The sequence below is a fragment of the Carassius auratus genome, chromosome 22, assembly GCF_003368295.1.
Source record: "Carassius auratus strain Wakin chromosome 22, ASM336829v1, whole genome shotgun sequence".
Classification (NCBI taxonomy): domain Eukaryota; kingdom Metazoa; phylum Chordata; class Actinopteri; order Cypriniformes; family Cyprinidae; genus Carassius; species Carassius auratus.
In genome coordinates this window covers 18,404,121-18,416,219 of record NC_039264.1, presented here as the reverse complement: position 1 = coordinate 18,416,219, position 12,099 = coordinate 18,404,121, and the positions used below count along the sequence as shown (strand labels likewise).

At 36.6% G+C, this 12,099-nt stretch overlaps 1 protein-coding gene across 1 annotated transcript in view; it reads left to right on the top strand.

The window, feature by feature from the left end:
- Positions 1-12,099, top strand: part of LOC113039889 (serine/threonine-protein kinase Nek7-like) — a 47,530-nt gene that overhangs the window by 27,790 nt on the left and 7,641 nt on the right. Inside the window, exons 4-7 of the mRNA XM_026198038.1 lie at positions 344-406; positions 4,764-4,874; positions 8,047-8,155; positions 11,683-11,790. Of these exons, the coding sequence (XP_026053823.1) occupies positions 344-406; positions 4,764-4,874; positions 8,047-8,155; positions 11,683-11,790 (391 nt within the window). The remainder of the gene's footprint in view (positions 1-343; positions 407-4,763; positions 4,875-8,046; positions 8,156-11,682; positions 11,791-12,099) is intronic.

Sequence of the window (12,099 nt, the reverse complement as noted above, 5' to 3'; positions counted from 1 at the left end):
TTAATAATTTAAAATATAAATCAATTAACGTAATGAAATAAATATTGTTTTTGTGCTATTGGAGTACAAAATTGGGTGAACTAAAAATGAACCCTGCCATCTTGCACAGTTCTCCTGACCCATTAACACAGGTGAATCTGACAAAATAGGGATGCTTGAGGCAGGAGGGGTGTAGATGTGGGGGCAGGAGTTTGGGGGTCTTTGCTTCAGTGTGACGTACCCCCTCCTTCTTGCTCTACCACCCTGTACCAGTAACATTTGTACTTGCTTTTTCTTATTCTGTCTTTATGCCATAACTCTCTTTCTCCTTCCTCTTTCTCTCTCCCTTTTGATCTTTTGATAGATATTCGACTTGATGGATGCCAAAGCTCGGCAAGATTGCATCAAAGAAATAGATCTCCTGAAGGTAAGAAACCAGAGAAAAGAGAGACCGACACCATGTGCTGCTATTAGGATCTCTAAAGGTGCCTCTGCCGAGACCCGATACCAGAGAAACACACAGAGAGAGAGAGAGATTCAGAAACAGAAAACAATTGATTTGGATTAGACCTTCAGCTCTTTCTTCCTCTCTTTCTCTCTCTCTCTCTCTCTCTCACTCTCCCTCTTCCTCCTTCTCTTCTCTCTTTCTGTTAGGCAAGTGCAGAACATACTCCTCTTTGTGTCGTTCCTTCAGGCCAAGATTGACTCTTTTTTTTTTTTGGTGCCACAAAAAACATTTTTTTTTCGACAATAAGCATTTCAGACCAGCAGTTTTAAATATTTATTTATTTATTTACAATACATGCCCTGCCAGCATTATAATTTGACACAAAGCGATAAATGGCTTTATGGTTTTGTGTGTTGTTTAAATAATACTATTATAATTTTTTTTTTTTACCAAAATATGTCATTTAATTTATATAATTTGTGTCTAAAAATTATATCTATCTATCTATCTGTCTGTATGTCTGTCTATGTATATGTATATATGTATACGTATCTATATATATGTGTGTATATATATATATATATATATATATATATATATATATATATATATATATATATATATATATATATATATATATATATATATTTATATTAGGGTTGCACTGGTCACTGATACCAATTTTTTTAAAGCCTTCTTTTATCATGAAGAATTATTTATAGTTATGATCTAATAAAGATTTTTTGACATTTATTCAGGGCCTGAATTTCATTTTTGAAACTGAGTAGCCCTCTTAAGTGAATTGTATTATTTTATAAAAAATTTTTTTTAACAAAATTAGATTTAAGACAAATTATAAATTCAATGTGTCCTTTTATTAGTGGGACAAAAAGTTTTGTAAAATATTTATTAAATATTTGGTATTATGTATTTAATTATATGTTTGTTTATGTATTCATTAATTTATTCATGTTGAGGATGAAGGTAACACTGCAACATAAAGAAAATTCAGTTCTTTCTTCTATTAATCTTTTGATGTTTTTTACCATGTTTTTTATTTGTATTTTTTACAAATCATTTGGAGTTCATCAGAATACCTTAAACAGGTTGCGGCTTGCAGTATCACAAACACTAATGAAATTTAATGACAACTCCAATAAGAGCTGACGTCTAGCTGATCTGAGGTGTCTGGATTCTCTCTCTGCTCTGTTGTGTTTTTGTATCGGTTGCGTGATAAACCTTCCTTGAACACACACGCAAGCACACACAATTCTTTCTGTGTAGTCATGTTAATTGCCTCATCTCTGATTGTGTCCATTGCGGAGCCAGTTCGCGTTCGATCTCAGTCTGTATGCATCTCCTTTGAGACAAGATAATTGCCACCTTTTTCGCCCTGCTACTTTTTCATTTTTTTTTTTTTTTTGTATATACAGTAATAATCTGACAAAAGGGCTGTTCACACTTACAGTGGTCTCCTGCCACAAAGTTGATAAATTTCGGCCATGTGACAAAGTTGGGACTTCAAATGAGCCTCAGAAGGCGTTTGTCTTTGGGCACATGCTGGAATATCATAGATTTTTGAATGATTTTTGTGGAAACCGACAGTACAGTGACCCGTCAACCTCCAGACTCTTTATGAGAACATAAAGTAGAAAGAAGCAAGGTAGCACTTTCAAGCCCCCCGAGATACCTTCAACTCCCACAGGAGGAAGCGGAGGTGGCGGGTGAAGGGGTCACGTTGTTGGCGAGGTGACCGAGGTCGTTGTCACGCTCCTTAATGACACTTTACCAAGCGAATGCGCTAGGGTCAGACTGCCGCAACCCTGGTTCCTCTGCCTCTTCTTGTCTCTCACTCACCCCTTTTTTGTCTCCTTTACACAATCATTTCTACTCCAGCGCTAATGAATTCAGTCGTTATAACCAGCTCACCTCAAGCCACTAACAAGCGGTTTGCGTGGAACACAGACTCATGCCTTCTACCTCAGTGGACAAAGCTGGAGAAAAATACGCAAGAGTCGCAAATCAAAATAATGAGCGCGAGCCGCCCCTCCCTGACGTATCTGTCTATTTGTTTTTCTGTCACTTTGAAACCTCCCCCGTTTTCCTTCGTAAACAAAATTACGCTGTTATGTGGAAATGTTTTGCTCTCAACAGAAATCGCAAACCATTTCGTAACCGCCTTCAGTTGATTTCCTCCTCTACCATTGAAATCCATTTGAACTATATGAACATTTCGAGAGTCAAGTGGAAGCAGCGAGATTGCGAAATCGCTCGCAGGACCTACGAGTTAGGCTTCTCATAATATAATTGTCACTCTAATCGGCCTCGTCGTAAACAGAGGGTTGGCTTAATATGGTTCCCAATGGAAAACAAGAGCGAAATTACAATGTTTAACGTGATTAAAGGCAACATCACGCCGCATTTCATGTCAGCCACATTGGATGTGCCAGTTAAGGGGAAGCAAGAATAGGGCTGACACCGCCGGCTGCACTCGCTGCAGCTGTGTGATCCAAAAATACATCTAACGAAAGTCACAGGATGGCGACAGAGGCGTGCACGTCTTTCCCTATATCAGCACGGGGCATGAACATTTCTTTAATAACCCCCTCTGCTGTGTCACAGCGCGTCGCAGGGGCCCGACACCCTCCCGCTCACGAGGGTTTTGCCTGTCAAGCTTCTCATTGATACACTTGTTTTCTTTTATTTTGTGACCCCCACCCCTCCAGTTGACTTCAGTTCAAGAAGCGATCGCAACTCATTGACCAGCCAACAGGAAACAATGAAAAGCTGAAGGCTTGGGCTGCGGGGATCATGCCATGCTGCAATGCACTGCTGCTGCCTGGCCTACAATGTTAACATCAGCTAGAAAATTCAATCTGTTTGTTTTCTTCTGTTTATTAGGGGTGTTCGCTAAGACAAGCATCACTTTTGCTATTGCTCATATTTAAGGGATGTAAACAAACCCATTGCCCTCAACTTCATATTGCACTGTTTGTGCTACAAGCCTTATGCAGGGACGTCAGGATGGGTTTATTTGTAGCAATAGCCCAAAATACATTCATAGGTATTTTTTCATTAGGATATTAAGTAAAGATCATGTTCCATGAAGTTATCTTGTCAATTTCCTACCATAAATATATAAAAACTTTTTGATTGGTAATATGCATCGCAAAGTACTTAATCTGAACAAGTTTAAAGGTAATTTTCTCTATAATTAGATTTTTTTGCACACTCAGTTTTCCAGATTTTCAAATAGTTGTATCTTAAAACTGTATTTATTCAGCTTTCAGGTGATGTATAAATCTCAGTTTTGAAAATTGACATTTAAAGCTGCAGTTGGTAACTTTTGACTCTAGCGGTTAATAAACAGAACTGCTTGCGTTTTGCGTAAAAACATTGTAGCCGGAACTACTTCTCTCTGTTTATGTCTATGAAGAATCACAAAGGTACTGTTTTTTTTCTGCCGGTGCTACTAATTTAATTAAACATCAAATAGCAAATGAAAGCGAAACTAAACCGCGCTATGTTTCAGCTGCACAGTGCGGACCGTTTATCAGCGCGGACCTGTACGAACTTGTACGAGCTCAAAACATCTAAACTCGGGAGACAAAGTTGATTTTGCGACACTGTTACTACACAGATGCAACAGTGCTGCAAGATCCAGTGAGAAGCGTTTGAATTCGCCGCACAACGTTAAGCTTGCTGCAAGATCTAGTGAGAATCATTCAAATTCTGAATTCAAGCACTTTTCAGTTACTTTCAAGCATTTCACACAACTATTTCCAGCACTTTAAAGCTCTAAGATGATCTAGTTTAAATGTTATTTTTAATGGGATGAACAGAATTTACTTTGTGGTAAACAAACGCTTATCAAAAATAAAAACAAAAAACATAAAATCACAATTATAACCAGTAGACAACAGCATATGAGCACTTATTGGCTTATTAGTCATTCATTTATACTTTTTCTCTATATTTTGAAATGATAAAATCACTATTATAAAATATCAAATAATCAAGAAATCAGATTTTGTCAGAATTTTACTTTTTTTTAGAAACTTAGAAACTTTTCTTCAATGCTCTACTAAATCACACATAATCACTTTGGTCATTTATATACACACACACACACACACACACACACACACACACACAGTCGGATTGGAGATTATCAGACTTTAACACTAGACCATAATGCCATGGTTACCTTCATACAAGCATCTGCTTTGGTTTCTGCCTCCATCTTATTTACAGTCTTTCCTGACCCACCGAGTCTTGTTAATATTTAAACAGTCACTGACATTCTGTCTTTTCCCTCTGTCCCTCTTCTCCACAGCAATTGAACCACCCCAACGTAATTAAATACCACGCGTCATTCATTGAAGAGAACGAGCTAAATATAGTACTGGAACTCGCAGACGCCGGGGACCTCTCACAAATGATAAAGGTAAGGACACATGCCGATTTGTCAGCGGTTTCCCTTTTCCTCCCTCAGAGCATTCCCACCGTACCAGCTGCTAGACGCCCGAACGAAGGTAAAATGATCTGCATCCCGACCATGTTTTTAGGATACCCTTTGGTTTTATTGTTTATTAGAATCATGCACGTTCGATTCGCTCAGCCACCACGTTTCCTCCTGACAACCCCTGCAACCTGATGCTCCATATTTAATGGTCTGCATGTAAAACCCCTCGCCGCCAAATCTCCACCCGCATAAATCATTCCCAGTGCAAACAAAGTGTTTGCCGAAGAATAAATGAGGAACAGGATGGATTAGTATGACGACGCCTTGGACATGTGCATCATAACACACGCTTGCGCAAATATCCTGACTTCGGTCTGCTCCACCGCGCCGCTGGATTTCTCAGCGCTTCTGCTCCGCAGCGCTTTAATTAGTTTTGTTTTTTTATTAAACAATGTCACTCCAAAGGTGTACACAGCGGCTAATCCCCTCAGCATTGTACGACCGAACATTGAGCCATATGTAAAATGGAAGCTCCGAATGCATAAATTTTACTTTCTTTTTTATTCTTTTTGATTTTTTTTTGTCTTAGCCCCCACCCCAATTCTCTCGGTCCATCTCGGAATTCAAATGAAATCAAATGGCCCCTTCATTTGCATGCACTTACAGAATATTGCATGTGCCGTGTTTGCTTTTTAAAGGCACAGAGGGGGCTGGCGCTCTCCCTCATTGACATCAAACAGCCCTCTGATATGCAAATAGGAAGGCAAGGGAAGAATAGATCCACCGGCTTTGTTTGGATGTGGGCCAAGGTTTTCTGGGGCTCGAGACCGCACGCTCGCCGGCGTCCTGTGAAGAGGTACAGGTGGGGACGAAGCGGCCCGAGTGAGTGTTCGCACAATGAAGTATTACGTCGCGCTAAAATAACCTGTTTTGTTTTGTTAATCAATTCCCGACCCCTTTTAACTGCCTCGACAAGAAGCTTTACTTCATAATTATTGAGACTGCATGTGAAAAGGTCATAATTACTCAGTCGTTTTGGCTAAGCAAGCTTCATTCTGTCTTAATTAATAGCGTAACGTCATATTAGTTTCTGCTTTGAAGCAAGGTCGTGCACTCGCTGACATCTAAAGCGACTGCTCTGGACAACACCGTGCTAAAAGCTCTGAATCGCTGCAGAATTTTAAAAAGGATCACATTTGATGGTGTATCACACTCAGGGTTTTAGGGGAATAATAGATGTTGGTTTTATGAAGTAGCGTCCAGAATCGTCAGCAATGCTAAAAAAACATCTGTTTGATTAAACAAACGGTGCTCTTTGATCTGGAATTAGTGAAATGTAATATGAAACGCACTTGAAATCTTTGTTTAACAGATTAAATGATGTTCACGGCCTACAGACCATGTCAGAAGATGATTGGTCAGTGCAAATAGTTGTTTTAGTAAAAATCTTACTGCGTTCACAATAAGTTAAAATAACAAAATAGTTGGAGTCAAGGTGATTCTTAACTTTTTACAGCAGTCATGGAAAATAATTGGGCAATTACGAACCCCCAACCCCCCCAATAAAAAAAATATAGCTTTGGATATTGCATATGATTCTTCAGGGAATTGTTTGAGTTGATGCTTTGAATTATTTGTATTGGTTCATAAATTGATCTGAGTCTTCTCCGATAGCCTTGGGGAGGCCCAAATTCGAATCCCACCTTGAGGACCTTTCCCGATCCTGCCCCCATCTCTCTCCCAATTCACTTCCTATCAGCTTTAAACTTTACTATCACAATAAAAGGCAAAAAAAAAAAAAAAAAATTAATTTGTTCAGCAATTGATTCGTTAGGGAACTGTTCTTAAAATGGATTCGCATAAAACTATATTGAAAGTGAAGTCATATTATCGGTGTTAAAAATAAAATTTATATTTTTTGTATTTTTGGTAAATGTAAACATCTTTTAAAAGAAATTAATGCTTTTATTCAGCAAGAAGTGACGGTAAAGACATTTAATGTAATATATATATATATATATATATATTTATGATAAATGCTGTTCTTTTGAACTTTCTATTCATCAAAGAGTCCCAGGAAAAAAAAAAAAAAATTGTGATTTCCACAAAAATATTAAACCGCACTGACGTTTTCAATATTTAGAATAATGATAATAATAATAATAATACTGAATGTTTCATCAGCCAATCAGCATATTAGAATGATTTCTGAAGGGTCATGTGACCCTGAAGACTGGTGTAATGATGCTGAAAATCCAGCTTTGCTTCGTAGGAATAAATGACATTTTAAAATATGAACATTATTTTAAATTGTAGTAATATTCCACAATAGTACTGTTTTGCATAATTTTTTATCTAATAAATGCAGCATTGATAACAATAAGAGACGTCTTTCAAAAACAAACAATCTTACCGACCCCAAACCTTTGAACGGTACAACTAGTCTGACAGAAGATTAATAATAGATGGATAAATAACATATTTACCATGTGTTTTGAAGAAACACATAATAAAGGGTTGAATGTAAACTTTGATGTTTAACATTCATTTTTTAGCTAATTAATTTTCATTATCAACTGATAAAATCAAAAATATCGGCCAGTAGCCTATATGTTAAAATACATGTGCATCCATAATGTAAAGGTCTTGTTGGCCTTATCTAATTGCATTCGGTCAGATTCATGGAGATGTTTCTCGGTGGCTGTAATCATCCTAAGCATGTGTGCATCTTGAAAGTCTCCCCAAATGTTTGTTTCCCCATGAGGTTCCTGCTGTACTCACAAACTTCAGATGTTTTCCATTGCAGTTGCTTCAAATGAGAAGGGAAGGAAAGTTTATAGAGGGCTTTCAATCTAGAGCCTGCATCAGATTATAGTCGAACCCAGAGCCCTTCACATTCATGGTCATCCTGTTGTGCTCTTTTTAGAGTAGCGCGGGTTTATGTTGAGCTTTTGAGACAATTTATATCTTAAAGCTTTTTAAATCTTAAAAAACTGTGTGCCTTATACAGTTATTCGGTAGGTTGAGCAGTTTGACTGCTAAACATTTAGAATAATACGTTGATGTTATGGATTAACGAAGACTGCACACATCTATGAAAAGGCTGTGCTGCCGTCACAGCATATTTATTTATTTATTTGTTTATTGCCTGCAGCATTTCAAGAAACAAAGACGGCTGATTCCTGAGAAGACGGTATGGAAGTACTTTGTTCAGCTGTGTAGCGCACTGGAGCACATGCACTCCCGCCGCGTCATGCACAGAGGTACACACACACACACACACACCTTGTGACATGTACATGTAGAAACAGACTTAAAGGGGACATATTCTACACTTCTATCACACATTTTATTTTCACCCTCTCACTGACCCTTAAAGAAATATGTCATCTATAGGAGTTTCTTTCTTCATTGGAACATATTTAGAGAAATTGACATAAGTTGCTCACCAGTGGATCCTCTGCAGTGAATGGGTGCCGTCTGAATGAGAGTCTAAACAGCTGATAAAAACTAAACTGTAATCCACGCAACTTTAGTTCATCAATTAACCTTCACTGAAGCAAAAAGCTGCATGTTTGTCAGAAACAAATTCATAATTAAGGGGTTTTCATTTTAAACAGTCACTTCTGGCCAATAATATAAAGTCAAATATTTGGTTGTAATCCATTAAAATGTTTCCCCCATTGAAAAAGTCCATACCCTGTTGTCCTCTAACATCAAAGTCCACCGACAAACCTATTTCAGAACCATTTGGACTGTTTTCACATGTAAACGGTGGTTGATCTGTGCATATTTCTCTCCTGATTCAGACTTTTTCACTGGAGAAAGCAATATTAAGAAGAGGTTTCTTTATATTTTTATATATTATCTAAATGATGGATTTATTTCTTTCAAACATGCAGCTTTTTACTTCTCGAATTGTGTGGATTACTTGTGGATTATTGTGATGTTTTTATCGGCTGTTTGGGCTCCCATTCTGACGGCACCCATTTACTCTAGAGGATCCATTGATTTGCAAGTGATGTGATACTAAATTTCTCTATAAAATACACAATCCACATTACCAACTGTTGAAAGTCTGACAAAAGACAGTTAATAGATGGATAAATAACATTTACCATGCATTTCGGTAAATAGAATTTAGAAAATGATGTCCATCAGGTGGACCAAGTTGGCAAAAAAGTTGATACTGTAGATGTTGATATGTAAACATCACCATGTGCTTGTAGATGATGCAAAACTGTCTTTTTCAAAATAGACTAGTTTATAGGTTATCTGGACTAATCATAAGTTTTATTTAGTTAATAACTAATCAGACAGATTTTTTAAAGGTGCATTAACATAATATGCATCCTTGTGTGCAAAAACAGCCAGAAAAATTTCAACCGTCAAAACAATAATACTATCAAAAAAAGGTGAAGAAAATACATTTTTAAGCTGGTCAACCAACTAATTAAATTCTCAGCTGTTGGATGACTAATCATCCATCTTGACATATCCCTAATCGGGACATAATTGATCCCCCACTGCATCATTTTTGTGCTGTATTGCATGTTGCGAAGGGGAAAAAAAACTTGTTCCACCTCTCATCTGCTTCTCATCAGCTCTGAGACGAGACTCTAAGGTCTTTGCTATGCACAATCTTGACCAGACACACTGCAGAGCGCATTGCATCATCCTCTTGCCATTTGAAAACAAGCAAGATGACGAAACTGTCCATGGCGACCCGAGACTGTCTTCCCCAGTTCCCATGCATTTCTGCAACTCTTGTCGAAGTATTGTAACATACGAAACCTGTGCGAGTCTGTGCATTAGCAGAACTGGTAAAGGTTACGGCAGGCCATGGGTTTACATTCAGATCATTTCCCTTTTTGATTGTAAACTCTTGGGGGCAGTCAGTTCAGATCTTGTTCTTCTTAACCGCCTGGCCTGTATGTATGTGTTACTGGTGGAAAAGTTCATGTCCAGAGGTGTCTGACAGCAAACACGAGCACATGCTTCCAGGACCGATGTGTCTTGGCTCAAATGACTTTCAAGAGACCAGCCAAGGTGATGCGTGATACCTTGCTAATGGTAACCTTTCTTTTAACCTTTCCTAACATTTACATAGGCCATTTTTGTTAGCTTTTTTGGATGCATTAAATGCTGCTTCTGTTTGACACGTGTAATTCTGTTCCGTCTGATCAGCAGGTTCTCACACAATCTGCCAAGTTTCGCAGGCTTCCATTGAATTTGAATGGATGTCATTTACAAAGTTGTATATTTTATACTGTGTATGTTTTTTTTTTTTTTTTTTTTTTTTTTTTTTTATGGATCTCAACAACAAGGAGTTTGCAAAAAAGTTTTGTATTGCCTCTGAAGAATTTATCAGTATTGATCTCATACATGTACATGCTGATTTTTGACAAAATTTGGTTTTCTCGCTGGCTAACATTGATATAATTTCGTTGAAATAAATAATAAATAAAAAAAATACCGATAAGAATATAAAAAAAGATAGATTACTTACATATTGTGTCTTTACTTGTTAACGTAGATTACTTACAAATTGTAGTCAGTTACTGATTACAGATTACATGAAGAAATTTGTAGTTAATAACGTAATCTAGGTTACTCGTTTTAGATGTAATGTAAGATATTGATATAAAAAAAAGGAAAGAGAAGGAAAACATTTTCCTTTATATATATATATATATATATATATATATATATATATATATATATATATATATATATATATATATATATATATATATATATATATATATAAAAAGTATCATAAAATGCATTAAACATTACATTAAACCAGGGTTTCCTAAACTCAGCTTAATATAAGAACTGCTGTGGGTTTGTGAGTTGATAAAGTCTTGCTGTCAAACGATTAATCACGTTGTATTGTGTGTATTTATTATGTTTATGTAAATACACACACATTTACTATATATTTTACAAATATTTACATGTAAATACATATATATATATATATATATATATATATATATATATATATATATATATATATATATATATATATATATATATATATATATTCTTAGATTTTATATTATATATACATATAGTTAATATAAACAATATATTTTTCTTAAATAGTTACATGCATGTGTTTTGTTTATGTGTTATTTATATATATATATATATATATATATATATATATATATATATATACACACACACACACACACACACACACACACATATATTATGTAAACAAAAACTTTTAAATTAATCCTTTGACAGCACTATTGCTAGAAATATACCCCTGTGACTTCAGACTGGTTTTGTGCTCCAGGCTCACAAATTTGTTTACCTGCATGTCAGTGTGACCATCAAGTGACACCGAACTGTAAACATGTGATTGTGAAAAAGAATAATTGGAATCAATAAATTAAGGATGATTTACTGCCACAGTGTAAATATGTAATCAAGTAATCCTTAAAAAAAAAGCAACTGTAATCTGATTATGAGCCTATTTTTTGGAAATATACATTTAAATATACTTATTTGAAATTGGTCATTATTGTTCTGTTTGGGCAATTACAAATGTTGTCAGGTCCCATAAAATCAGATCTACTCACCCAACTGGCTGGAAAAATCCAAATTGTTATTTATTGAACATTTTAATTCACTTTGATCATGCTTTTAGCTACCAGTAAAAGTATAGTATTCTTAGTACCAGCTCAATTAACCTTCTTTTTACCATATTGAATAAAAAAAAAAAAAAAAAAAAAAGGAGATCAGTCTCTAAAACTCACATTTACTCCCTCCACAGACATTAAACCTGCTAATGTCTTCATCACAGCCACTGGAGTGGTGAAACTGGGCGACTTAGGCTTGGGACGCTTCTTCAGTTCCAAAACAACTGCAGCTCATTCTCTAGGTAAGCGCTCCTCCCTCCCACCTCCTCCTCTGATTCTTTCTGTCCTTCTTGGAAAAGGGGAAAATGAGTATCGAATGTGGCGGGAACGGCCTTTAATTACTCAGTAGGGCCCGGATGTGTTTCATTAGGGCTGGCTGCGAGCAGAACCATGTGTCTGTTATAAAAAAGCGCCTTCCCGACGGCCCCTGGGGCCAGTTTAGAGCAAAGCGTGCCAGTGGCTTTGTGCATTTCATAGAGCGGTTGGCCTTTCCTGTTGCCTTGACCCCATGACCCCGCTCCGCACATATGATGTCTGGAGGAGGACAGGAT